Here is a 27,252-nt window from a genome sequence, read left to right on the forward strand (position 1 = left end):
GTCCCCGCCACCACGCAAAAATTCAGCGCCAATGCGGCCGATGCCACACTTCGTTCTCTTGGATGAGAATGGAATGTTTGGACGTCCACGGGAGCAAAAAGCGACCGATGTGGGACTCGAACCCACAGCCTCAGCCTTAGGAGGGCTGCGCGCTACCATTGCGCCAACCGGCCAGATGTTGCTTGATGGTAAATTCCTCTTTAACAAAAAAATAACATTATTGTCAAAACGGGAGGTGCGCTCCTGAGACCCCTCTCGCAGAGCAAAAGCTCCTTCGGTCATGTGCCGGCCAAGTTCGGCTCTCTACACTATTTCATTGTTCTTCAGGTTTATCGGTACTCTGCTTTTGGCTCTGGGTTACGATGGATAGAACCTCACGAGGCAGCTGGGCTGGTACATTCGAATTCATGCTGATGAATACTATGGATATCTCTTTTGTATGTAAGCCTCCCCTTTCTTACTATACACCCGCTCCATCACAAAATGCTCGCTGATCTTACAAGAACCCACGCGCTAAAAACCAGAGTATCATAAAACATGGCCAGAACGTAGATGCGTAACCCGTCAACGAATATCAATCAACCACCCCAGTGCACGACATGTCAAAGTCGTTCTAGGCGCTTTCAGCCCTTCCACTGCCACCGCCTTCCCGACTCGTCCTTCTCTTCGGTGTTGGTCGTATGTCTGCTCTTCCCTCCGTGGCAGCCTCATACCCGCCGTCTTCTTCCATTTCACTCATGCTTGAGGCGTTGCTAAGCATACTCGCCCTCTTACTCTGCCAAGGTAGATTGCCCTCATTAGGCGTACTGGGTCGAGAGCTGACGGCAGGTCTTTGCGGTGGCTGGCGTGCCGACTGCGCGTTGCCCTGTGTAATGGTTGTGTTGGAGCGGAGAGAAGACTTGCGACTTGTAGTTGTGCTATTCGACGCGTTGCTCCACCGGCGCTCATGGCTTTCCATTGGGCGGAGGCGACCGTCCATGTCTACGTCTGGTGTGGGCGTCGTGCTGCGGGACGAACTTCTCGAATGCGATCCGTCTCTTCCTCTGGCGGCTTGCAAGGTGCTCAGTCGCCGTTTCCGCGAGCCAGTGTGAGAGAGACTGTGGCTGTGACCGTGGTGGTGTCCGCTCTTTTCTACGTCTGCACTCCGTCCACTGATACCGCGAGCGCGCTTCCATCCCCGCCAGCCGGTCCACCAAAGCCAGCCTCCTTCTTCTCTTGCAATCTCGCGTTGTCTGGCCCGGACGCGCTTCCGCAGCTCAGCTCGTCGCTCGTTTTCGGTGGCCCAGTATTCGTTCCTGTAAACCTCCCACTCTTGTCGGAAGTCGGGCGTGAAAGGCTTCGGGAGCAGGAGCAGCTTGATGTAGTCGCCTCCAGGCGCAATGTCTTCTTCGGCGTATTCCTTGCCGTCTTCCGTTATGCGATGGCGGGGTCGGCCGCCGTCCAAGGCGTGCTTGTTTTCCTGCGCAATGTTGATGAAGTGGTATGAACTGCCGCCCTGCTCGCCTCCCCATAGCCCGCCGGAAAATGGCACGATGAAGTGTCCCCATTCCACCAGCTCCCTCCACCATGGCCCTCTAATGACCACAATCTTAGCGTTCATACCCCTCAGGCCTCGGTTCGCGACTCCAATCCAGCGTCGTGGCCATCGTACTCCTCTTTCCCATTGACCAGTCGCCCAGAAGAGCAGAGCGGTGACGACGCCTGTGATGAAGCCCACCTTCTGCAGCATGTCAACGAGCCAGTATTGCGATCCGCCAATGCCCTTGCCATCCTCTCGCGGGCGCAGCCACAGCAGGTAGAAGCAGAAGCCGATCCATACGGCGAGCAGTGTGAGGACGAAGGTGTTCTGCCGCCGCCGGGCGCGGAGGGTGAGGTACTGGCTGCGGAGGCTGGCCTCGAGGATGAGCAGGTTGAGGTAGATCTGGGGCGGCGACGAGGGCAGGAGCGACGTCGGGTCGCTGAGGACGGGCGGGCGCGGCGTCTTGATGGTGGGCAGGCGGCCGTTGGCATCGTGGGGCGGGTCGGCGAGGATGGACGCTGAATAGGGCGGCGGGTCTCGCTCGACGCTCTCGGCCACCCTGTGCAAGCTCGTGCTCGGCGCCGGCGCGCCTTTGACAATCTGGTCGAGTGTTTGCGGCGCCATCACGCCTCTGTCTGGGGATGCCGTGCGCGTGTCGGTAGAAATGACATGTGAATGCGACGAGGTGCGAGTGTTGCTATGGGATCTTGTCCTCGGGTCGTATCCTTCTCTCTACCACCACCAAACGGTTGCGTGCACGTGAAAGAGAATGCGCACCGCGTACGAGGGGCCCGCGTGCCTATATCAGATGCTGTGCATCCGGCGCGAAGTCGGTCTGGCACTCCGATGATGCACCCGCTCGCTTAGCTGGGGCGGTGAAGACATGGATTGCTGGCATACCTGTTTACCCCACAATGCTAGCATGCGATAGGAAGGCCGTGCTGGCTATCCTTCACGGAAATGGGTGACACGTCTTGCGCCCTGCAGTAGTGAGCGATGTGTACGGAACGGGGCGGGGGTGAAGTATGCAGGGGCTCATGTGAGATCGTCTTGCGGAACTGAGGGGTACCATTCACCGATACAAGGTAAGACACTGGTTGTGGTGGGTTGAGAATTTGCATGAGTTGAAGCAAGCCTGCGGTTAAAGAGGCTCTATACTAAATAGGGTGGTAGATCCAATGTGTTCGCAATCGAACGCTATACGTGAACAAAACGCCCAAAAATGCTATCCGTCTAATGCGTCGACATCTATGCGCGCCTCTTTGCCTGTTCTCTCTGTCGAACTTCATTCATTTCTTCCAACATGACGCGGTTGAACTGCTCCCATCCATCCAAGTACACATGATGACCGGCCTTGTTGATGATGACGACTTTGCCTATACCATGGTCATTCTTCTCGTCTGCAGATGCTTTCACTAGTATCCGCTCCCGCTCCTCCTTCATCTTCTCTGCGGCAGCAAAACCACCAGCGACGTCCATCCAGTCATTTTCACCGTACATGAAGACGACTGGGAAGCTAGTCTCGCGCTGTGCGGTGGGATTGGCGGCGGTGTCGCCGTCCACTGTGGGCTTGTCATGTGCTTGTAGGTATTGTCGACCAACGCCTTGAATTCTTCGAATCATCGGACTTCGGGCGAATGCACCGGGAGCAAGCAGGTACGACAGCGCATACTCGGAACTACCCCGTTGGCGGAACAGAGCATAGCTGTAGTCGTGCAGGGCTTGAGCCTCCTCTTCCGGCAGTTGTGAGAAGCGGCGTGACGTCCAACCTGATACTAGACGCGGGCCAAGGGGTCCCGACCAACGTACAAAGGTAAAGGGCGAGACCATGTTGGCCTCCCAGAGAGAATAAAGCCACCAGGGCAATCGTCTTTTCGGTGGCTGTTTGGGCTCTTTTGCAGTGCCCTCTGTCAAAGAGTCAGTCAGGCTTCACAGATTTGTCCCAGACGGTACGTACCATTCTTGCTTCGCTGATTCATGAAGTTGTTGTTATCCGCTGTCGATGGCTGTACACCGTTCCGGTTCGTGTCGGCCGCATCCTGGGTGAACTCGTTCGCCATAGTCGAATCTTGCGGATCAGGCATCTCCTCATCAACCGCGTACGGGTCTTCGGGGATACCGACTGGAGACGCAAGTATCAACTTGTTGAGATGACCCGGATACTTCAGTGCATAGGCAACAGCTAGGTATCCTCCTAAGCTGTGTCCTAGCAACGTGAAGCGATCTAACCCCCTCTTTATCCGCCACTCTTCGAGCGCATCTACAAACCAGGATTCTGTCTCCGCGATCTTTCCCTCCTTGTCCTTGGCATGGATCTTGAAGGCCGGTCGACTGCTCCGGCCCATGCCGAGCAGGTCCAGCGCAAAGACTTTCCAGCCTTCAGCGCGGGATAACGACTCGAAGTTGCGGTAGAAGAAGCCCAATCCAGCACCGTAACCGTGCAGCATGACCAAGTTGTTCTCCACGTCCTCGCCCAGTCGCTCCACGGAGAATTCGTTTAGCGCGCGGTCCTTGCCACTCAATTCCACCATTTGTGAGTTCCATCTTCGTGGTCCATATGGGTCGTTGGTGGCATTCGTCGTGGTGTGGTCTTCGGGGTGCTTCGGTGGCGCATCGAGGTCTGTTGTGGATGGAACGGCCGAGGCAGGAGCGGTGCCCGTTTGGGTATGTGTGGGTGGGCTCTGGAGATGTGGGATGTAAGAGAGGACGCGGTGCTCTGTTCTAAGATTCGCATGCGCAGTCAGTATACGTCTCATACGCAATTCAAACAGAGTCACTACTTACGCCATGGGAGATAGGCCTGCCCACCACTGGTCGAATCCAGCTTTGGCTGATAGAGGAAACCATTTAGAAAACCTCCCCTGCGCCTCTCCCTGCTCTTTTGCGCGTTGACTCGCCAGCATAGCCTGCTGACCTCCCTGCCTCCCCTCTTCGCTGTCTTGCCCGGCCATGGTCGAATTCCCTGTATTGTCGATTCTAATGGGCGTGCTCAGGCTCAGACTGATGTAGCTCGCGCCGCCAAATCCCGCGCTCTTATGTATGACGCTGCGGGCGCTGGGTCTAGCTAGGTAACTTCGTAGCATTCGCAGGCGCGCAGAAAGTAACAATGCTTGTGATGACAGAGAAAAAGGACGCGACAAGTAGATTGAGGGTGGAATGGTGGCGGTATTTGCGGCGTGTCGCAGAGCACCCTTGGGGCGCTGCCTGCGACGGATTTGTTTTGGTACGATATCTTGACGTAGCCTCTGGACGAGTTACGGTGGCGGAAACGCGATGGCGACGCGGAGATAAGAGCGCCGACGTTTGTCGCAGTCCTCGGACAAGTAATCTGGCCGTCTCCGTTTCTATCGACTTCCAGATGGCTACGCGTGTCGGTATAGCGAATTAGGGAATTAGATTTGAGGCAAGTCAAAGGTACATGTGATTCTCCTCCGCCTTCTGCTTGGGAAGTCGCGACTGATATGCCTGCCCACTACCCCACTGCAAGGGTTCGTCGAGCCTCAAGTTCCGTGTGAGACCCTTCGGCCTATCAACCGCACGAGACCCACCACACCGCCATCAGGCTCACATGGTTTCGACCCTGTGACATGCAAGGCAAAATAGTGTAATCGATTACATCCATTAAGTGCGATATGTCATAACGTCGTCTAGAGTACAATGCTAACAACTCCAACCCAAATGCAAATGACCCGCATGCATGTAAACAAAGTAGTGTACAGTCCTGATTAGGGTAGCCCAGCAGATTCCTATCTGTTACTGGGCTCCTCGACCCAGCTGATTCTTCATCCTCTCCAGCTGCTCACCGCGGACGGCAAAGCGTGTTGCAGCGCTACTACTGTGGCTGCTGTGCTAAGCTTGAGATGTGCCTCGTGGCCGTAGTAATCTTTGGTCCTGAGCGTGCTCGTCGGTCTTCGGATGGCCCGCCATCTTTCCGTGGCGGAGGGATATTGGCAATGCCCCCTGAAGCGAATTGTGACTGTGGCCACAGTGTAGGTGCCGGTGCCGGTCGCGGCCATCTCGGTGCGAATATGCGCTGGTGAAAAGATTCCTTCATATCGCGGTATATGGCTCGATGCTCATACAAATCGCTGAGGCTCTTGGGCGTACGTCATGGTGTTCGCACTCATAACGCTTTGCTGGCTCATGCGCGCGCCTCGGATGTCGACTCCACTGCCAGGCCTCTGCTGCTTCTGCAGGCGCCCATTGTTGTTTGAGCTCCCCGACTCGGTCCTGGTCTGAACAGAGAAAGGTCTTTGTGGAGGTGCCACACCTTGCTTTTCGAATAGTGTCTCCTCGCTCATGGGCGCTTGGTTCAGTACGCTTTGCGGTTCCGGGCGGCGCTTTCGCTTGATGCAGCAGCAGTTGCGGTCATATGGATAGGCCCAGAAGAGGTAGCAGACTGCCCAGATCAAGATGATGCATGGTACAATTCCGAGGCATACAATGAGGGCAATAGCTGTCGGTGAGATTCCGCCGTTGCCATCTGAGTCTTCTAGGAACCGTGCTTGGATATGGTGGATAGCAGGCATATTTGTGGTAGTATTTCTGGTTGGTAGTGTTCGAGGTCCGATCTGGCGGCGAGGTAGATAGAGTTGTGTTTATTCAATGCAAAGAACAGGTCACAAACGAAAAGTGTCAAGAGGTAAGGTGAGAGCGACAGGAATGGACGGGTTACGGAGCGTTGTGAAGCGAAAGTCGTACGTGAAAACTGTCTGGAACAATGAACAGGTGCTGAAACGAAGGATGACAGCTGCCGGTGAAGCGCTTTGTATGCGGGTCTGGTTAAGCCACCCGTGGAGACGTCATGGGGGCTGTGGAGAATCGACTGACGCACATGGCCGCCATGCCGAGAAGTCGGAACTCCTGGCGGTTGCGCGTTCTCATACACTAGAGCGATTAGACATGCGCTACACTCTTGGTGCGAAGCCGACTTCCCAGTAGTCTGTCTCTTCACAGATGCTGTTGCTTGTCAGTCCTTGCGCTTGGTGCCTTGTTCACGACGGAATGATTCATCGACATTCTTGAGCTATTCAGATCTACCCAGCCTCTGCTGAAGCGACCAGGATCCTGAGACTGAGCCTGATTACCAGGGGCTGCACCTGACGATGCCCTCAGAAAGCTACACTCGTGCCGTCTCAGCCGCAAGCCCAAAAACCTGAAGGATGGTGAGCGCTACAGGCGACCATGTCATTGACGTGTTGTGTCCTAGTATGAAGCGTTAGCCCTGTTTCCAACTAGCGAGGCCGGAAGGCGCGGCGATGACCGCATGGATGTCAGGCTAAGCCGGCCCAGATCACTGCGTGTGGGGTAAACGTCTGCATCGTGCGAAATCGACGCGAACCTGAGTACTCAGTGCCGTGGGCCTCAGGTTCTCTGCGTTGTGCTTCATCGCGTCGCTGAAGCCAGGAAATGAAGGGTGCAGATGTGCATCGTCTGCGTTAGACGGATGTGGGGCAGCCGATCTCATCTGACAGTAGGCGAAACGCGCAATCTGCAAGCGCCCACACTCAGGGACCAACTCCTCAGGACCAGTACGTACCGCCGTGCTTAGCAATCGTTTTCGAGATGCTGCGCGAATTGCTCTGCCAAACCTCTTGTCGTCCGGCTTCGCCCAAATCCACCACCTCAAGACTCTTGAGGCCGTCTTCATTCGGACTCGCGTCTTTGGCGGCCCGAAGTGTCGATTGGAAGAGCGCTTCCGTTTCGTGCCATGGCATGGTCTGGTCACTCTCGGCATGAACAAGGACCAGCTTGAACCGCGAGCAGGTACCTACTCGGTTCATCAGTATCGGATCAGACGGAGTTGAGTAAATGTGATCGTCGTATAAACCACGACTTGGCTCCACAACAGTTTGGGTGCTTCGTCAACTTACGCGCCATTGTTGCCAGTCGATCGTCGCTTCGCCAGGTATCTACCATTCTACGGGCAAACCAGGCCTGGAAGGCAGGGAACACCTTCACAGGCGCAAGAACAGGCACAACGCCACCGATTGAATATGACGAAAATGCGTTTCCAGCATTCGTAAAGGCTGCGCACAGAACGAGACCAGCGAACTCTATGCCGAGACTGGTCGCGTAACGGTGTGCAATGCCGGATACGACAGCGGTCCCTAGTGAGTGTCCCAAGAGTACGATTCGCTCGGGAGGTATCAGGCAATTCTTCAAAGCCCAGTCAATCACAGCCTCTGCATCGTTCAGTAGACCAGATTCCGAGGGTTCGCCTGTGGAGATGCCAAAGCCGCGATAGTCGAATGCTAGAACAAACATCTTCTCCGACGCTCCAGCAGAGAAGGATCGATACTCTATCGTGCGGCGCTCCTGTGCTAACGTGGCAGAATTCCCGTGAAAGTAGATGAGTAGTCTGGCTTCCGGGTCGTTGCGTAGCGCATTCCAGGCAACTGTATTTTCTACGTCGATGCCTGTCTTCTCCCCGATGAACGCATCGGCATTTTTAGCATATATGCCCAATGGTGCTATAAGCCATGCGAAGAGTCGCTCTCCGTCTTTCGAAGTAATGCGAAAGGGTATGACCTGGTTTTCTGATCACATAAGCCCAAAGAACTATACGGCGCAGAGGTCCGTCACCAAGACCTAGGAGACTTGACATACTTAGGAATCCGGCTCTTTCAGGCTGCGTCAACCATTTCCCGGGGAAGAACGTGAAGTTATGGAGATAGAGCATTTCTGACTTTGTTAGCGTTGGCCTGTGTTTGTTCACTCGGCAAGTGTATTCTAACGTTTCTGGACCCATGGTAAGCAGCATAGCAGCGTGGCCGGAATCCATATCAGACTGAGAAAAGACAGAGTCGTGCCGATAGATTCATAGATGCTCATGATGGAGTTGGTCGTGTGCTTGATGGCGGAAGCGATTCGCACCGGGAAAGAAGCGGGAGGGTTAGCGCGCCGTCCATAATCGCTCGCACTGCCTGCCTGCCCGCTCAGGCGCTCAGTCAAACGCTGGCAAAGACGCGCACTGTGTCCGTTGTTTATTTGTGCTGAAATCCGCGATCAGCGATTATGCGCACCGCTCAAGAGTAGATGCAATAGTTCAGGCGGTCCGGCTGCCAGATGAGGGGTACCGGTGGTCGGGAAGAAGGCATGCGGCGTCGCGCGCCCACGCCTGGTGCCTGCATCACCTCAAGGTACCGCCAGCAACACCTACTGAGACCACAGACACCACTCGTATCAAATGTTGTGCAGGATTCTGCAAGCTGACTCATGATCGCGAATACCTCACAGATCCTCACCTGGTGCGGATCACGGGCGGACCGACGAGTGATGACAGCCATATCGAAGCCGAATCACTTCATGAAAGTCTATTCCCAGATACTGTAGACGACGCATGAAGGGGGCGTTTTATATACCCCTGTCGCTGTACTCAGTACACGCTGAGAAGTAGCTGAAAGTGAAGCATATAGTATTGAATTGCATTACATCTTCTATCTCGGCAACTGGGTACGAAAACTTGCTGGATCCTAGGGAATCTCTCGCTCGTCTCCCGGTCCGACCAATATATGCCCATAGCTACGGACTCTTGCGCCTACTGGTTGATTTCCTGTTCCAGTACTATTGAACGGCCTCGTGCTAATCTCCCAGATCTGGCGGTCTACGGCCTTTTTTGCGCCAGCTGAACGGCTGATACTCCTCAGCTTGCGAAGAGGTGTTAGCAGCGGGCGACTCATATAGTGACTTGTCGACCTCCGAGTACAGGCTGGGGTGGAGTGCGACCTTCATCTGTTGGTCTTTGGTATTGACGAATCCCAGAGCGCGTCGCATCTCAGAGTCTGTTGCAGATTGACGCTGTAGGACTGCATTGGCATCCTTGTACTCTTTGGATTCCAGACACGCCATCGCGTGGGCGATGTTTATCTCCTTTTCCAAAGAATAGCCTTCATCATGCTCAGTGGATGCGTATGCAGTGTAGCGCTTTGGCTCTTCTGACTCTTTGCGGAGGGGTCCGCGAGCGCTGGAAACATCTGGTGCTGAGACTTCGGTGAAGATACGCATCTCTTTGTCATCCTTTTCGGGGTCGTAGTATGTAGACGCCGAATATGCAGAGGATCGAGCGGAGTAACGATGCCCGTCATTGTAGTTAGTCGGTAAATCTGGAGGGGTTGATGACTTACCTCCACGGACAATGCGAGCTTTTATCTTTTGGAAGAGCGACGGCCCCCTTTCTCTTTCAACCTGGTAGATAGTCGGCGCGCGGGACATTTTGTGCCCAAGATATCCAGTTTCCTGGTCGAGTTCCGAAGAAGTGTAATGTGCCCAGGGGGTCTTGTTTAGCATATCACGCTTCATAACCATTTGCGGTGTGATGCGCTTCAGCTCCCCGCACTCCCACTTCGAGATCTGCTCTTGCAGATCTTGGCACGAGGAGCATTTACCTTTGAATCGCATGAAGACTAAGTAACCTATCATTGCGATGAGAAGAATAGCAAAGAGGATGAATAGTGAAAGGATGACGATGACGGGGGTATCGTCAAAGTGGCGTTCTGGACCCAGTGGAACAACAGTGGTCGAAGAAGTAGGCGGTAATGTTTGAGAGGGAATAGCCGATGATATCGAAATAGTGGGTTCAGGGATCTTGCTGCTCAGGCTTGCGGAAAGACTAACGGCGGCTGTCGTAGATGCGGACGGCTCGAACGTAGCCTGAGCAACCTCTGTAGGATACACAGTAGTATACTCCGTAAGCATAACCACCTTTGCTTGTGCCATGCTTTTCATCTGTCTCAGTGTGAAAGTAGTCTTGTTTTGTTGCGTGGTGAGCTGTCTTGCCTGAGGGTCTTTTGCGTTATTGGTCGTCTGTTTTAAGGTGGGATGAGAGAGATTATAAGCAGTGCCTTGCTTCATGCGTTAGAAGCTGTTTGCAGTACGCGCGAGCCCAGTATGTCTACAATGCACTGATCAGCTGACTGGATTAGCTCGTCACTAGAAGAGACTTCGTGTACCCACAACGCTGACTAGTGATAGTGAATATCACACGCTAGAGACCTAGTACTACTGCTTCTTCTGTCTTGTCTACTGATACATCTTTCATGACATTACACAGTCTCTCGCAGGCTATATGAACAGTCGAAGGGGACTGATTGGATACAAAACTCTAGCCTTGCGACATAAGAGACATGTCATACAAAAGATCATTCAGAGTTCGCATCTCACGCCATGTTATATGAACTAAAGCGCGGCTATGTTTCGAACTGCCTTTGCACATAGCAATGATTGACATTAGAACTGCCCAGAAGTTACATTGTTATTAGCGCTTACGTTCAGAGTCACTTTGATCTTACAAATAGACGAAAACAAGCTTTAGTAGGTATTGCTTTAGTATCTATATTATCACAATCCTGACTAGACAGTGAGAATAGCGATAAAAGGTTCTAGCATTAGACGTGAATTTGAACAGGAAGCTAAACTACATATTGTTGGCCTCCTACATGGCGTGCTTGGCATCTACATGCTCGGCGTGCGAGACCGAGCCCTGCTTAGCAGCGACTTCCTCAACACGGCGCTCGATGTCGAGACCCCACTCGGACGACTTCATGTTGGGAACAAATAGAGGAGCGTTGGTGAAGAGGTAGTTCATCTCCTCGAGAGGACGCTTGGCGGTCTCAGGCAAAAAGCAGTAGAAGAAGACGGCATTGGTGAAGTTGCAGATCTGAGGATTTGATTAGCGTAAGGTCAAGTTGTTGAGTTGCGAGAGTACTTACAACGAACAGCAGGTAGAACCTCCATCCCACAGATACCATGCCGAGCTCGGTGACTTGGCCAATCAAAGTGTTGAAGGCAAAGGACGTCATGGTGGCGATCGATACACCTTTGGAACGGGTCTTTGTGTCGAAGATCTCGGCGGGAATAATCCAAGATAGCGGTCCACAAGTCGAGGAGAAGCAGAAGTTGTACAGCCAGGTGACGGCAATGAAGCCCCACGAAGCACTTGCGTTTCCTGTTGAACCCGGAGGGAAGACAGCCAACATAATGGTGGATACGATGAAAGTAAGGCAGTTACCAAGGTTGCCACCGATCAGAGTCCAGCGACGTCCCAGTCGGTCGATGAAGGCAATGCAAAGCGCCTGTCCGCAAAGAGCAAGAACAGAAGAGATGGCCTGGTACTTGAGCGCCTCAGTACCATCAATACCCATCTGCTCGTAGATGGTGACGGAGTAGTATTGGATAGCCGAAACACCTGTCATTTGAACGGAAGCCTGAAGCGCACAGGCGAGGAAGAGACGGCGGAAGCACGACTTGTCCTTGAAGAGCTCGAGATAAGATTGAGCCTCATGCTCTCGCTCAAAACTGAGAGCTTCCTGGATTTGCTGGAACTCGGCTTGAACCCAAACGTCGTTGGTGTCACCATGGGCATGAAGCTTGGCCAGATTCGTAAGACCTTGCTCGACCTTGCCTTTGCTGATAAGCCATCTGGGTGACTCAGGGAACAGCATGATAAGAGCGGCCAAGAAAAAGGCAGGTACGACCTGGATACCCAGTGATGTTCGGAATTGACCATTGTCGCTGTCCGGAAACCCGATGTCAACGCCATAACTGATCCAGGCGGCGGCTAGGGCACCAATACCCAGCATGAACTGCACCAATCCACCAATACGTCCACGGATGCTGGGATGAGCCAATTCGGACTGATACAGAGGGATGATCATGACGAGGAAACCGACACCGACGCCAGCAAGGACACGTCCGGCGTAAAGGAAGTTGAGGTTCACGGCAGCAGTCTGCAGAGCACCACCAAGCATGAAAACCTACAATCATCATTGCGTTAGCAACAGCACGCACTAGCAGATATCTTAGAGAGTACTTACGCAGGCACCCATCAAGATAGTAAGTCGTCGACCGAAGTAGTCACCGGCGGGACCACCGAACATGGCACCGAAGAAGGCACCACCGGTAAAGACTGACACAACGGCTCCCTTTGCATTTGAGCCAGGATCGTTGAACTCGCGTTTGAACGCTCCGGAGGCGATGACCTGGGCGATAACACCGAGATCGTAACCGTACAATAGCGAACCAAGGGATGCAAAAAGACCCACGAGGAACTGGTAGACTTTGGGAGGGAGCGCCATGGCTGCTGCAGAGGGGATTGAGCGCTGCAGTGGGGAGGGGGATGCGATGCGTAGAGCGACCCACCATCGGCAGCCTACTGGCCCTTTATACTTGAAGGCATTATTGATCCTGCTGCGCTGCTCCCTGGCACCATGTCACCACCCATGGCTGACCGCGGTCTGGGGAACGCATCGAACGAGGCTACTCCACGGTCTCCGCAAAGAGCGGGGACACTGACTCGACTCCGCGTTTATTCTCTCCGCGACCCGCCTCTTCATCCCTGCATCACCAGCCATCGGCGTCAATACCGAGGCGACAGCACTTGTTCGGGAGATCGTAGCCCGAATCGCTACTTTTGCTTCCAACGCGATAACGTTAGCACATGCATATTCAGGATGCAAATGTAGAATGCGCTACGTTTCCACTGGTGGAAGTCTTCTTGGCTCCCCGTGGTCGTGGCGGCAGTTTTTCTGTAAACAACAATAGTGTGGCCTGTCTCCGAGATGATAGCAGCTAGCGTCCGCTGGGGAAATTCCACGAATGGGAGCATGTGTCAGCGTCGGGTGCGTCAACCAATCTGGCGTTGGCACCGACGCCGAGCCGGAGGTGGGCATGAACGCCATGAAGCCTTCAACGACATCGCGAAGGTCAGGCCACTACCATCGTGAGTCCTGATCTTGCATGTGAAGTTCTTTCCCAAAACACCACACCTTTTCAATCTTCTAGCATCATTATCCTCCCCCCTCATCATCATGGCAAGCTTCACCAAGATTGAGGAGAGCGAAACGCCTTCCATCACTATACATCCTTCTCACAAGATCGCTAAGATCAACGACAATATCTATGGAGGATTCACTGAGTAAGCTCAAGAATAGACGCCCTGCGGCTGGCGTTGGGTGCGTGTTTCTTTTTCGGCTAACCGACCACGCACCAGGCACATGGGCCGCTGCATCTACGGCGGCATTTACGACCCCGGCAACCCTCTTTCCGACGAGAGAGGCTTCCGCAAGGACGTCATTGAAGCTTTCAAGGAACTCAATGTGCCTGTAGTGCGGTACCCGGGCGGAAACTTTGTAGCCACATACCATTGGCTTGATGGTGTTGGACCCAAAGAGAACAGACCAAAGAGGTAAGTTATCACGGATGTTAACTCATGCGTGGCGTCCCTCAACTGCACATGTGCGTTGGGGGGCTGCCGACGCGTCTCGAGGATCAGCTCTCGTTGGCCGTACTGGCGCCACAAGCGTGTTCATGTGACATCGACCCAGCCACCATTTGTTCAGCATGTCCGCTACAGCAAGCTAATGTTGAGCCTAGGCCTGAGCTGGCATGGATTGGCATCGAGCCAAACACATTTGGTACGGATGAGTTTATGCAATGGTGTGAAGAAGTCGGCACGGAGCCATATCTCTGCCTCAACTTCGGAACTGGCACTCTGGACGAAGGTTCGTTTAATCCAACTGGTATATTGTGGCACATGATCTGATTAGATGTAGCTCTCGGATGGCTTGAGTACTGTAACTCAGATCGCGACACCTACTACGCCAACCTTCGTCGCAAGAACGGCCGCGAGAAGCCTTACAATGTATGTCCATCACCCGCTATTTACTCTTCCTACATCATCAATCATACTGACAACCGCCTAGGTCAAGTACTGGGCCCTCGGCAACGAATGTTGGGGTCCATGGCAGGTCGAGCAGATGACCAAAGAAGACTATGCCAAGAAGGCTTATCAATGGGCCAAAGCCCTCAAACTTCTCGACCCAACTATCACTACCATCCTTTGCGGTGAGACCGGTTACTCATCCTGGGACTACTATGTCCTCAACCAGTGCGTCAAGTGGGATGTCCATGGTCTCAGTGGCGATACCACCAAGTCGCTCATCGACATGCACTCTATCCACATCTACACTGCCGACAAGGAGCATCTGCCCAATGCTACCGCACCTCGAGCGGCTGAGCGAGCAGTGCAGATGACTGCGAGCTTGATAGATCTTGCACGCATCGAGAACAAGGTTCCCGAGACAGTGCCTAGGCAGACTATCTGCTTTGACGAATGGAACGTTTGGGATCCCGTTCGTGCGCCTGGTGAACTCGGAGCTGAGGAGAAGTACACACTTTCCGACGCTCTTGCCGTTTCCATCTTCCTGAACGGCTTCATCCGACAAGCCAAGGATATGGGCATGGCGACTGTCGCACAGAGTATCAACGTCATCTCACCCTTGATGACCACGAAGGAAGGCCTGGTTAAACAGACTTCTTGGTGGCCTTTGCTCCTCTTTTCCAAGTACATGCGTGGCCACACTATCGCGCTTAATGTTCGCGCCCCAGAATACACCGGCCGCACGAACCCGAGCTGGATCCGCAACACTATCGAGACGCCCTACCTGGACTGTAGCGCCACGCTCAGCGACGATGGTTTCATTAACCTTGCTGTCACCAATGTCAACGAGAAGCAGGACTTCGAGGTTGACATCCCGGGACTGAAGGCCGACAAGGTCGAGGTGCACACTGTGACTGGCGACAACGTTGATGTGGTCAACACTGATGGCGTGCAGAACGTTGGTATCAAGGAAAGTAGCTGGGATGGGCAGGGCAAGTTCAAATTTGGCAAGCATTCCTTCACTCTGCTGAGGTGGAAGGCTTGAATGGCTGGCAGGACACAGCGCAATACTAAACGATGAATTTGTGGAATGATCTAAGATGATTAGACATATGACATAGAAGGCCAATGCAGCAAGTATGATGAATGCAAGCACAGACTAAGAGGATTACGAGATTTGCCAAATGCCATCAAGATCTCACAGTATGTTACAATTCTCCCGTTTCCATGTACTTCTTTGCAACCATTAACCAACCATCTCGATACGCCCTCACCTCATCCGCGTATGTGTACAACATAGCAGATCCAACCACGACAAGCCCCGGAAGAATGATCAACATGACAAAGTATTGAACCATACCCCACCATGCACTCTCAAGACCTTTGCGCATGGCCTTGTCTTCGCTCGTTTTCGGAAAACCCTCCTTCGGTACCGCTTTGCCCAAGAACTCGCAGAGGGGCTCCCATTTCAATATTCCGTCAGTGTCGAGCTCCAGTAATTGACTTTGAGGTACCAACGAGCGAACAGTGTCGTAGTGCTGGTCGAATGCCGATTTTGCTGCCGGGCCACCGTAGTTGTTACCGTTGTGTACCTGGAATATGGAATGTACAAGTCGCATCAATGGTGCCAACTGTGTGATGTTGAGTTGACGACAGAGAGTGAATAGCCGCCACGTATCAAGACACCATATACTGTCTTGCATGCTTTGTTCCCAGTCTTCGTACCTCCTCTTCGTCAGGATGACCTTGGCTTCTGGGTAGGCCTTCACCAGTTCCGATGCGAAAACACAACCGGGTAGATCCATAACGACATCGTAGTCGGCCAATAGTTTGTCAAACTCTGCCTTGCCATACGGTTTCATCTTCTGTTGGTTTGAAGGCCGTTCTTGGGGCGGTAACAGAGTGACGTTGACAGCTTCTTCCCACAGCGCGAGTTCAGACGGTTTGGCGAGCACATCGCGCATTTGATGCGAGGTATAGCCAAGTTTACGGAGTGCGACTGCGATAGTGGTCGTTCCCGTACGACACATGCCCAGAACCAGGATGCGCATTGGCTTTTTGCGAGTTCGCTCGTCGCGGTCGATGAGTCTCTGCTTGGACATGCTGGGCGTAATCTGCGATAGACTCATGTTGCTGGATTGTTATGAATGATCGTGATGATTGTCAGGTGAAGATACGTTTGTTGCAATGCGAAGACGCAGAGGCGTGGTGATGCATTAGGCTAATAAGCGGGCGACCGGGTGAACAGGGCCGCATGTGCGAACCGCAGGTCTGGAACGGCCAATCTTCCGCATCATATGCAGGGCAATGCGACGCGAGTGTCAAAGCCGCTTGCAGAATGTCATGTTGAATCACGACTTCGCAGCTCTGTCTCCCAATTTGAGATGAAACTGCTGGTGAGGTGGTGCAACTCCAATGTGCTCTTCGAGTCCGGATCCTCCATGTAACGTATTTCGTAGGCTCGGTTCGCCCATCTCGCAGCGGTCGCCCAATCTTCCACTCTGGCATGGCTTATAGCGGCAATTCTGTAGGCTTTGGCATAGTAGTCGGCAAGTCCTTCCTCCTCTACTAGTCCGGCAAGTTGAACGCTCACCTCAGCGTCCTTTTGCGCCTGACGCTTCCCGGCCTTGGACTGTGGCGCCGTCAGCACCATTTGCGGTTCGAACTTGGAGAAGGCGTTTTTGATGGTGATGCGGCGATTGTCGCTAGCTATCTGAGCGGCTCGCTCGTGTGCACATGCTTCACAGTGGCACCGGAAGCCATATCGATCGAGCTGCTTTTGGCGATCCTCCCGACTGAGCAGCAGTGAGATGTAAGACACGAAGAATTCTTCCCCTGCCTTGATTTTGCGTGTGGCGTAGACGATGCGCTTGTTCAGCTTTTCGCTCCAGTAGTAGCTCGTGTTTGGTCGGCACGAGTGGTTGATTCGAGCGATCTTAGGGAAGAGGCCAACCTGATCGCCGGTATTGTAGGCATTGTTGCGAAAGATGGTGCCTAGAGTATCTTGAGGTTTGCTGTCTACAGCATTCGCTTCATGTGCTAAAGAGAGGACCTCCTCTTGTGACTCTAGCGATAGGGTGCCAAATTGCTCTTGGAGTAGCATAGCGACAGCTGCCATGGGGTATGGGCTCCCTTTCGCCAGCTTTGGCAAACGAATCTTGAGGACAGGCGTCTCGCGCATGACGATATCGCCTATGTCTATGTCATGAGCAGCGAAAACACCCAGACCCTTCCCTTCGCTTGCTTTGACGAGATAGACGCCCGGTAGCCCAAGGCATGTCGGGTACTGAATGTGGCGTGTCGAATTGGATGGGCATTCTTCGGGATGATATGCAAGGACTGTTGAGCGAGCAAACGATAGAAGGCAAACGAGATAGAAACGCATTTTGCAGAGTCTAGATGAGTGACCAAGATCCTTTGGGATGATCAGGGTGTAGCTGGGCCTACCTGACTTTCTATACGCGTGCTTGGGATGAAACGCGTTTGACACGGATGCCTCGCGGCGTCGGCCTCCTGCAGTGATTGTGCAGACATTACAAGTTTGGGCAAGACCGTCATAGCCCTGACGGGTGGCATGACGACGAGAGATGGCGAAGGCGAGCGCTGTGTTGAAGTGCAAGCAGATGGGGAGTGTCCTGGTCACAAAGTGGCTTTTCCGCACGGCGGAACCATGCCGCGACGCGATGGATAGCGTGCAGGCGCGACAGGGCGAGCTCCTTCATCTGCCACAGTTTATACGCGTTGCGCCGTCGCATACATGTCGCCAGTCTTGGGCGATTAATGAAATGGCGTCGAGACGAGTGTCAATTGAGATGCAATGCGGGTCTGATGGTCCCGTCAACAGCCGCCGCCGCGCCTCAGAATGCCGATGATGAGTAGTCGGCCTGCCGTAAACCCCAACCGCGACAGCAAAGCTTCCCCGCGCTCTGGTGGGGCCGCTGCCCATTCTGTATCCATCCCATGATAGCAGCAGGAGCGATGGGGCATCCAATTCTCCGACGCACGCCGTCATCGGACTTGTGCGCACCTGTCCTCAAGTCAGTCTGGACACACGACAGATAATATAGCACACGGCACACAAGATGGTGTAAGTATGACCACCGCATACACAGGCGTATCATGTACTGACTATCGCCAGCTACACTGCGTCCTTTGCCTTCTTCGAGGCGCTCTGGGAGTACGGCGTCAGTCACGTCTTCGTCAACCTTGGGTCCGACCATCCCTCGATCATCGAAGCCATCGTCAAAGGCCAGAATGAGAAGAAGGGCCAATTCCCCAAGATCATCACATGTCCGAACGAGGTAGGCACCTGAGATGCACTTCAACACGGCCAGCGACTGACGCGTCCAGATGGTCGCCCTCTCCATGGCGGACGGATATGCCAGACTGACGGGCAAACCCCAATGTGTCATCGTGCACGTCGACGTCGGAACCCAAGGCCTCGGAGCCGCCGTACATAACGCCTCGTGCGGCCGCGCACCCGTCCTCATCTTCGCCGGCCTGTCGCCCTTCACCATCGAGGGCGAAATGCGCGGCAGCCGGACGGAATACATCCACTGGATACAAGACGTGCCGGACCAGAAGCAGATCGTCGCCCAGTACTGCAGGTACACGGGCGAGATCAAGTCGGGCAAGAATGTCAAGCAGATGGTCAATCGGGCTCTCTCGTTTGCCATGAGCGATCCCAAGGGGCCTGTCTATCTCTATGGCGCGCGCGAGCCCATGGAAGAGGACTTGACTCCATACAAGCTGGAGATGGACTTCTGGCATCCCGTCGAACCCGCTGCCCTTCCTCCCAAGGGCGTCAAGACGATTGCTGAGGCCTTGGTGAACGCTCAGGAGCCTCTCATCATCACCGGATACTCGGGGCGAAATCACGATGCTGTGCAAGAACTCGTGCGGGTGGCTGACAACGTCAAGGGCCTTCGTGTACTGGACACCGGAGGAAGTGACATGTGTTTCCCCGCAAATCACCCAGCTTGGCTCGGCCTACGGTACGGCAACGACCCTGCCATCAAGACAGCCGACGTCATCCTGGTCCTCGACTGCGACGTGCCCTGGATCAACACACAGTGCCATCCCAAGGAGAATGCCAAGATCTTCCACGTCGATGTCGACCCCCTAAAACAACAGATGCCTGTGTTCTACCTAAACGCTACACAACGATACAGAGCCGACTCTTATACCTCACTGACGCAGCTCAATGAATACTTTGAATCGCAACTCAAAGAGAAGATCTCTTCCCAACTTTTCAGCCAACGGTGGACAGCGTTACAAGAGTCGCATAAGAAGAAACTCGAAGGCATTGCCGGCGAAGCCAAGGTCGACGACAAGGGCCATTTCAGTACCCCATATCTTTGTTCTCAACTCAAAAAGCTCTGCCCTAATGATACCATCTGGGCTATAGAGGCTGTTACCCAGACTGGCTTTGTTGCGGACCAGATTCAGGCTACGCTTCCTGGCTCATGGATAAACTGCGGTGGTGGCGGACTTGGGTGGTCTGGAGGTGGTGCGCTTGGCGTCAAGCTTGCGACTGATACCGAAGGAAAGAAGCAATTCGTGTGTCAGATTGTTGGAGACGGTACCTATCTATTTTCCGTTCCCGGATCAGTATACTGGATTGCGCAGCGCTACAACATTCCCATCCTTACCGTCGTCCTCAACAACAAGGGCTGGAACGCTCCGCGACGATCCATGCTACTGGTACACCCTGATGGAGAGGGTTCTAAAGTCAGCAACGAGGAACTCAATATCAGTTTTGCGCCAACTCCAGACTACTCAGGCATCGCCAAGGCGGCCAGTGGTGGTCAGATCTGGGCTGCACATGCATCCACTTCAGATGAGCTCAGCAGGCTATTGCCTGAAGCCATCAAGAGCGTACTCAGTGGAACATCAGCAGTATTGGATGCTCACCTTGAGGGCCCAGAGGGAAAATATGGCGGTGGTAAGGGACGTCTGGGTTGAACCGAGCACCTGTTCTTGTCGCAATCGATAATCAAGGGAAGCCTGGCATGCTGCGTTAGTGAAGATGTAACACATAGCAATGGCACATCTGCATACACGTTTTACTTAAACACGTCAAAACAGTCATGTTCAAGTGAGGCTAACTGTATACAGGTGTTGTGCCACCTTGATCGTTGCACATCATGAGAGGTAGGCCAAATTGCGGTACGTGTAGTGAAGGACCTGATGACACCGAAGGACTTATGAGGACAAACCAGTCATAGAGGAGCGAGGTGAGGCATCATTGCGGACTCAATCGTGCTGGCCAGGGTCACAACTAGTTATTATATGCGTCATGGAGGACTATAAAAACTCCTCTTCACAGGCTTTTATACTCTTATATACATCATCAAACAGCAAGCAAACAAACCAATCCAAATTCCAAGCCTACCTCTCACATCTCGGCTAGCACAGTCCTCCACTGTTCAACAGCAAAACCTCAACACCCTACTCAGCTGCCACCTTTACGCAATGTGTTGGTGGGTTACAAACTTCCACAAATGTGGATGCAAATACGGATCCACTCCTGAAAATCCGGAGGGTTACGGTCGTGTGTACATGAACTGTGAGGGGGTTAGCAACTCCGCTCCAAAAGGTTCGAACGGCTGCGAGAACAACTCCGGCGGCCGAGGAACGATAATGGGAACGAAGTCAGTCTTTCTCACAACAAACTGCCCAAGACACGAAGCGGAGGCCAAGGATGCGCAGGAGAAGAAAGATGACGTTGACGGTGGAGGGGGAAAGGGTGACGGTACTGTAAAGGTCGGGGCTTGAGGAGAGAATGACTGAGAGACAGACCACAGTGGAGCATGGACGTCTCATTAAGGACATGGAAGTGATTGCCAAAGCAAGATGATCACGATCTCGAGTCATAAATGGTACACAATCAGTCTGCCCCTGTTTGCTTCCAATATTTGAGTGAACATATGAGTGTGTGCTCATGCCTAGGCAGTGACGGCCATCACCTGACATTTTGCACGAAATCCAGTGTAGAACGCGGCGAAGACACAATCTCCTCAGCCACTAGCCATATTGACCTTGCACATCGTTTTCAGAGAAAAATGCAGCAATGCGCACAGTCGCATCCCATACAGGAAGCCGCATCTGCAATGTCGGCGCTGCAATTGTCTCACGTCAGCTGTATATTACCAAAGCGCCGGAAGGTTTATGGTTGAGACGGACTTGGAGTTGCACGGCGCTATGTAGCCGCATTACGGCCAAAGCACGAAAGACTGTCGAAGAAAAAAGAGGCATCTGAATCATGACGTCGCAGCCTGAGAAAACAACCACAACTTCTGGCGCGCCCGTTATCTCAGAATCAAGTGGCCGAGCTATACCCGTGCTATCACCCGCCATCCGCGATATGATAAACCCATTGATGCTTTCCGGCAAGTCTCGAGCGGGGCGGAAGGGGTCGCCGTGGTCGGTGCGGACAAGCTTTCGCAGCCAGCGTACCAAGGTTCACGGCACCATCAAAGCTTACGTCAAGCACGTAACCGTCGCATTGGACGCAATTATCCATCGGATCGACGAAAGTGCAGGACCAAGCGACGCCGTTATCGTCCACCCCAGCCTCGCACACTGGGAACAGCAGGTGCGCGCGTGCCAAGACGGTGGAACGGGCTGACCTAACTGGAAGAGGCAGCCGCATATGCACTTTACCGTGATATCTGTCTTGCCCTACGTAGTCGGCATCATGGGTAGGTAACTCAATCTTGATGATGCCGGTCCGTGTACTCATTGATATGCTTCAACGGTCCCTCTCACCTCCGCTTCTCACGCTCTTCCTGTCGCTCGCACATCTGTCTCACAAAGCTTTGTGGTGAATGATGGCGACCCGAAGCCCTCATCGCGCCTCAATGGCTGTCATCTTGAGCACGATGCTTGAGCTTGCGGCAGCTGCTGTGGTGCGTCGCCAGAGCGCGCCTGTGAACCCGTTCGCGCCCATCGACCCCCAGAACTGGGTCAATCCAGACAACATGACTTGGGATGGTACGTCTGAGCATAACAATGCAAATGAAGGTCACTAAAGCTTTAGCTAGATTATGCTGCGCCACCCACGACCAATTGGGCTGATCCAGCACGCAAGGGCAGAGATCGGAACTTCAACATCGCCTTGGTGACCATAGATTACCCGGACTCTCCGTTCGTCGTCACGCTGCCGGCCAACTCGGATATTTTCGGTAACCCGCAACCACTTGCCGCTGGCTTGAGCCGTGAGGATGTGCCCAAGTTCTACCACGATCTTCTCAACGTACCCAGCGAGCTCAACGAAGGTCACACACTCCACGAGTATTGGATGGGCGACTCGTTCGGAAAGTATGGTGTGGACCTGACCGTTTTCGGCCCTTATCGCATGCCGGCGCGTAGCTACCAATATGGTATCGACGACGAAGAGGGTGGTTTTAATGAGGGCGCTTGCCCCGAAGGACCGCCATGCTCGGTTGATCTCAGGACCGATGCGCTCGGAGCATGGCGTGCTGATGTTGGAAATGAGACGGCAGACGCGTATGAGTTGGCCTTCATTCTCTCGGCCGGCCAAGACGAGTCCTCGACATGGCAGGAATTTGGTGAGATGAAGTTCCTTTCCAAAGAAGACGTTCCCGAAGAATTTGGACCACCGGATAACTCCTCGCTTCCAAACTGGGCTAGTACACGTTATGTTGAGTGGTCATCGTGGGCTGCAGCCTCTACGATATGGCCGAACGCCGGTGGCGGTTCGTCTACCCAGGGAGAATCGAGTGGAATGGCTACGTTTGCTCACGAACTATCGCACTTGCTCGGTATCGGAGATAACTACAACAACCCCTTCAGCGACCCTCCGCGACGAACATACACTGGCCCATGGAGCATGCTGTCCCGCGGCAGTTTCAATGGACCAGGAGGACCCCACACGCGCTGGCAGATCCCTCCTGTACAGGGTGCGTCTATGGGATCCCTGCACACAATGCGAGACAAGCACCAGATCGGACTTATCGATACATCCCCAATTTTGCAAATTTCTCGCTCAGGTCTCGCCACTTCTGGTCCCGTCATCGCGCAGATTACCGCTCGCTCTGTCGATCCGGTGGACAGTCTAATGGGTTTTAATATTTCCTTTGGCGCTGCCGGTGACCTGGCGCCCCCATGTAACGCATCCCTCGATGCTCTATGCGACGGACGTGGTTACAACAACTACAATGTTGAGGTCGTTCAGCGACTCGGTGCGGACTCTTTCTGCCCAGACTCTGGTGTCATGATCAGCAAGACCAAGAACAGCGATCGCGTGCAGCCGTTCCAATGGACGATTGATGCAAACCCGCAGGATGCGCGTCAGATCGATTTCTATCTTCCCAACGGTACCGCAAGATACTGGACCATTGGCGACTACAGGCAACTAGTCGATGCCTTGTTCCACGCTGGTACAAACTCTGGCTCAGAATACGAGCACATCGATCACGAGAACGGCCTGCATCTGTACATCCTCGAGAAGATGACTGATGACAATGGAGTATTGCACTACACCGTAGGCGCGGCCTCCACTGCGACCAACGTTACCACGTCCGCTCAACATGGCATTGAGCTCGGATCTGGCAAGGTCGTCAGTAACGGAAACGCTACTAGTCCCGCGGACGGCCTCTACTGCACTTTCGAGCTGAAGAACACTGGTAAAGCCGCCTCGCTTGCGACAAACCCTCATCCGCAGGATCTGTCCGCCTACCTCGGGTCGGATATTTACCGTTTGAAGGCCGAGGTCGAAGGCGCTGGTTGGAAGGCCGCTGTCCCCAACGCGTTGGCTTACGCCAAGGCAGGTAAGCAGAAGACAGTCAATGTTGCTGTTGGTTGCCAGGGATACTGTTCGAAGGAAGCTACAGTGACTCTCGTTGCTACGAGTGAAAGCGACAGGTCTGTTACTAGGACGAAGACTTGCAAGGTTCGTTTGTAGATAGTTGATTAGCCCATCAATTCTCACATCTCTTCTGCCTTACTTCACGACGACTATTACATAAGTCTATGCTTGTTGAATATCGTGGGTTAGTATTCTATTATAGTCTACCAACTCGCAACTTATGCTGTCGCTGAGCTTTACAGCGTTAAGCTCGGTTTTCATCTACGAACTTTGGAAAGATGGTAGCACACTAGAGATATGACTACGCCTTATCTTTGACCCTGCATGTCCAGCGCCCTGAACGTCGCCCAAGTCTGCGCAGCTGACACTGCTAAACTTCCTGCGGCTAGGACCAACGCCGTGACCCCAAAGATCACCGCCGCCCAGAACGTATACCAGGTATTGGAGTCTCTCTGGTCCTTCCACAGAGCGACGAACCCTTTCGGCTTCTGCTTCTCTAGATGCCCAATCAAGATCTTGATACGAGGAGCAAGGTTCGGGTATAGCTCGTACGACACTTGGTCTGTAACGCCAAAGCTTTCTTCTTCGTCGTCCGAGTCGTCAGCGTACAAATCACTTGGTCGTCCACCCTCCGCAATCTCTGTACTTTCGTTATCAAAAGGCCTCAACTGTACAAGACAGTCGATAGATAGCTTGCACTTTCTGCCAGTGCTGTCTTTGAGAAGCGAGCGGATAGTTCTGTGCGGCCTCTGGGGTCGCGGCTTTCTGAAATGGAACCTCATAGCCATGGCGTTCAAAATTTTGCCTAGCCCTGAGAACAAGCATTTGACTGAAGTCTTTTTTGGTACTTGCTGCTGCTGGACGCTTTGCAGAGGAGCAAGCCACCAAGGCAGCGGAAGGTCGTAGTATGCCTCTCTGCGCGATGAGCTAGATGCCAGCTCACGAAAGATCCATGAATACGACCTGAGTATTTGCTTTCGATATGGCATTGACAGTACTGACATATAAGGCTCACCGATCTTTGCATGTTCAGGTCCACAATCGAAGAGATCACAGTACATGCTAACGATATTAGAAGACGACACTCAGCGGGCAACAACAACTTACTGGAACATCGAGTTCTGGCGAACGTGTGACGCAAACCAGAAAATGTAAACAGTCAATGTTGATGTGTTAAGAGTCAAGTGCTCGTGAAGGTATTCGGTCCACTCTATTTTCAACCCTCCAACGCCAACTAGAAGATTCAGCTCGAGATGCCTTGGATTGAAAACCTCTTCGAAAGAACGATAGCGCAACAGATTGTCCTCTGGGCGTAACGCTAGCGCTGCTAACTCAGATAGTCGCAGTGACAGCAGATATCTGACTTCGTCGACGTCGTCCATGTCATCAAGTTCTGTCTCCGACAACATCGTCTCCTGCCGTATCTTCTTTACGAGCTTAGATTTGAGTTTTTGGACATCCATTCTCTCGCTCTTGAAAAAGGTGTTGAGGAGCTCAGTAGATGCGAGGACATACAGAACATGTTCCATATATTGGATCTTGTCTGGAGACTAGGGCTCAACCAGAATGCGTTTCCGGTAAAGGCCATAGAGAACCTGGCCTACCGTGATAAGCTTCCATGGCTGAAACCTTGGATACACCCATTTACCGGCCAGCTAGTATTCGAGTTCTGCAGTCGTGTCCATGATCTCAACAAGGCAAGTCAACAAGTATTCCGGCTTGCAGTAGGCAAAAAATGACCAGGCTTTTGGTATATTTTTGTTTTCTCGGGTCCATCCGAAGTCCAGGAACGTTCCACGTGGCCGACGAGCCCAACAAGCGTCAAGCCTCTGCTCTGGGTCCCCAGTGCAACACAGCAGTCTCTCTTGCACCAAGGGCATGAAAGTCAAGACGGCGTCCCAGTTTCGAAACATAGAGTGCCATGACGATGCTCTGACCTCGTCGCACAATACCACCAAGTTGTCGAAGTTGACCGGATCGTGATGCGCAGCCCGATTTTGATCCACCCGTACGGGATACAACCGAATGATGTAGCGATTATCGCTGAATTGGAACTCGTCGAAGGACGTTGCTCGTGCATCTGCAAGTGTAAGAACGCTTTCTAGAAGATATTTATCGGAAAGACCTACGGTTATCCAGGAAGCGGTGTTTCAAGTCTCTGTATCGCTTGATATACTACACGCTAGCGCGCGCTTTAATTACCTATAATCTTATATATAGCAAATTAATATAACGTATTATATAAGCTTACTATTATATAAAGTAAGTAATATTCTAGATTTTAATATTTTCTACTCTACTTATAGTAGTATTACAACGTAAGTAGTATTTTAATCTACTATAGTAAGCTTATAAAATGCTAATCTTTAGAATTCTATAATAATGTAGCTAATTATATATATTTCTAGTTAGGCTAATTAAAGTATATACTTCTATAAAAGATTCAAACCTTAAGAACTTTATAGATAGAATAATACTAAAATAATTTTAGAAATAATTTTAATCTTAAGATTTTTAATAAGAAAAGAGTAATATATAAAAAAGAAGCTAGAGTAAATATATAAAAAGATATAGTAGAGAAATACTAGTATTATTACTAGTACTAAGACTTAGACTTTTTACATATCTTTCTAAGAATATTTAGAGAATTAAGTAGATATATAGTAAATATATATATATATATATATATATAGCTAGATAGCGTAGAGAAATATAATATAAGTTATATAGATAGTAAAGGTATATAGTAGAATAAATCTATATTCTTTACTTAATTAGGTCTAGCGGTAATTAAGTAAAAAATAATAAATACTTACTTACTTTTATAAATAAACCCATACGTAGAATCTTACTTATTAATCTTTACTATATTATTTCTTTATAAGATAATATATATATAAAAAAATAAAAATATTTAATAGATTTTATATACATAAAAGTAGATAGACGTAAAAGGCTAGAAAGTGTTACTACTACTAGATCTATTCTAGCCTATTCTTATCTTAATATTTAACTATTATTAAGTAGAAACCTAAATCTTAAGCAGTAATACTTATAGCTTAAAGAGCTACTAATTCTAAAAAAGTAAGAACTATTACTAGTACTCTAAAGAATATATAATTAAAAGTTTTAGTTACTTTTAGAAGTATAGTATTAAGTAAGCTAAGGCTTAGAGCTTTAGTACTACTACTTCTAAAGTAGTTAAAGTTTCTAAATCTCTTAAGCTTATAAAGTAGCTATTTA

General features: G+C 51.9%; 11 protein-coding genes and 1 non-coding gene across 12 annotated transcripts; 3 read left to right on the plus strand and 9 right to left on the minus strand.

The window, feature by feature from the left end:
- Positions 1 to 101: 101 nt before the first annotated feature.
- On the minus strand, positions 102 to 173 carry J4E86_004356. The gene has a single exon. It is a non-coding gene; the product is annotated as a tRNA-Arg (tRNA).
- A 440-nt stretch (positions 174 to 613) lies between these two features.
- Positions 614 to 2,143, minus strand: J4E86_004357 (uncharacterized protein; the record flags this gene model as incomplete). Its single annotated transcript, XM_051444899.1, has 1 exon — positions 614 to 2,143. One exon carries the CDS (start codon positions 2,141 to 2,143, stop codon positions 614 to 616), a length of 1,530 nt encoding a protein of 509 aa, XP_051304524.1.
- Positions 2,144 to 2,767: 624 nt separating this feature from the next.
- Positions 2,768 to 4,470, minus strand: J4E86_004358 (uncharacterized protein; the record flags this gene model as incomplete). Its single annotated transcript, XM_051444900.1, has 3 exons — positions 2,768 to 3,426; positions 3,477 to 4,240; positions 4,304 to 4,470. 3 exons carry the CDS (start codon positions 4,468 to 4,470, stop codon positions 2,768 to 2,770), a joined length of 1,590 nt encoding a protein of 529 aa, XP_051304525.1.
- A 1,125-nt stretch (positions 4,471 to 5,595) lies between these two features.
- J4E86_004359 (uncharacterized protein) lies at positions 5,596 to 6,048 on the minus strand (the record flags this gene model as incomplete). The annotated part of the gene is made up of 1 exon (XM_051444901.1): positions 5,596 to 6,048. The coding sequence occupies one exon, from the start codon at positions 6,046 to 6,048 to the stop codon at positions 5,596 to 5,598; it is 453 nt and encodes a 150-aa protein (XP_051304526.1).
- A 993-nt stretch (positions 6,049 to 7,041) lies between these two features.
- On the minus strand, positions 7,042 to 8,353 carry J4E86_004360 (uncharacterized protein; the record flags this gene model as incomplete). Its single annotated transcript, XM_051444902.1, has 4 exons — positions 7,042 to 7,289; positions 7,393 to 8,058; positions 8,129 to 8,203; positions 8,257 to 8,353. 4 exons carry the CDS (start codon positions 8,351 to 8,353, stop codon positions 7,042 to 7,044), a joined length of 1,086 nt encoding a protein of 361 aa, XP_051304527.1.
- Positions 8,354 to 9,103: 750 nt separating this feature from the next.
- On the minus strand, positions 9,104 to 10,372 carry J4E86_004361 (uncharacterized protein; the record flags this gene model as incomplete). The annotated part of the gene is made up of 1 exon (XM_051444903.1): positions 9,104 to 10,372. The coding sequence occupies one exon, from the start codon at positions 10,370 to 10,372 to the stop codon at positions 9,104 to 9,106; it is 1,269 nt and encodes a 422-aa protein (XP_051304528.1).
- A 580-nt stretch (positions 10,373 to 10,952) lies between these two features.
- J4E86_004362 (uncharacterized protein) lies at positions 10,953 to 12,594 on the minus strand (the record flags this gene model as incomplete). The annotated part of the gene is made up of 3 exons (XM_051444904.1): positions 10,953 to 11,177; positions 11,230 to 12,273; positions 12,334 to 12,594. 3 exons carry the CDS (start codon positions 12,592 to 12,594, stop codon positions 10,953 to 10,955), a joined length of 1,530 nt encoding a protein of 509 aa, XP_051304529.1.
- A 732-nt stretch (positions 12,595 to 13,326) lies between these two features.
- On the plus strand, positions 13,327 to 15,222 carry J4E86_004363 (uncharacterized protein; the record flags this gene model as incomplete). Its single annotated transcript, XM_051444905.1, has 5 exons — positions 13,327 to 13,433; positions 13,509 to 13,703; positions 13,892 to 14,019; positions 14,071 to 14,159; positions 14,221 to 15,222. 5 exons carry the CDS (start codon positions 13,327 to 13,329, stop codon positions 15,220 to 15,222), a joined length of 1,521 nt encoding a protein of 506 aa, XP_051304530.1.
- Positions 15,223 to 15,385: 163 nt separating this feature from the next.
- On the minus strand, positions 15,386 to 16,306 carry J4E86_004364 (uncharacterized protein; the record flags this gene model as incomplete). The annotated part of the gene is made up of 1 exon (XM_051444906.1): positions 15,386 to 16,306. One exon carries the CDS (start codon positions 16,304 to 16,306, stop codon positions 15,386 to 15,388), a length of 921 nt encoding a protein of 306 aa, XP_051304531.1.
- Positions 16,307 to 16,518: 212 nt separating this feature from the next.
- J4E86_004365 (uncharacterized protein) lies at positions 16,519 to 17,562 on the minus strand (the record flags this gene model as incomplete). Its single annotated transcript, XM_051444907.1, has 1 exon — positions 16,519 to 17,562. One exon carries the CDS (start codon positions 17,560 to 17,562, stop codon positions 16,519 to 16,521), a length of 1,044 nt encoding a protein of 347 aa, XP_051304532.1.
- A 697-nt stretch (positions 17,563 to 18,259) lies between these two features.
- On the plus strand, positions 18,260 to 20,141 carry J4E86_004366 (uncharacterized protein; the record flags this gene model as incomplete). The annotated part of the gene is made up of 3 exons (XM_051444908.1): positions 18,260 to 18,264; positions 18,316 to 18,478; positions 18,528 to 20,141. 3 exons carry the CDS (start codon positions 18,260 to 18,262, stop codon positions 20,139 to 20,141), a joined length of 1,782 nt encoding a protein of 593 aa, XP_051304533.1.
- Positions 20,142 to 22,039: 1,898 nt separating this feature from the next.
- Positions 22,040 to 24,105, plus strand: J4E86_004367 (uncharacterized protein; the record flags this gene model as incomplete). The annotated part of the gene is made up of 2 exons (XM_051444909.1): positions 22,040 to 22,172; positions 22,223 to 24,105. The coding sequence occupies 2 exons, from the start codon at positions 22,040 to 22,042 to the stop codon at positions 24,103 to 24,105; spliced, it is 2,016 nt and encodes a 671-aa protein (XP_051304534.1).
- Between the last annotated feature and the right edge of the window lie 3,147 nt (positions 24,106 to 27,252).

The sequence above is a fragment of the Alternaria arbusti genome (genome assembly GCF_024043155.1).
Source record: "Alternaria arbusti strain BMP 1465 chromosome Unknown scaffold_4, whole genome shotgun sequence".
NCBI lineage: Eukaryota > Fungi > Ascomycota > Dothideomycetes > Pleosporales > Pleosporaceae > Alternaria > Alternaria arbusti.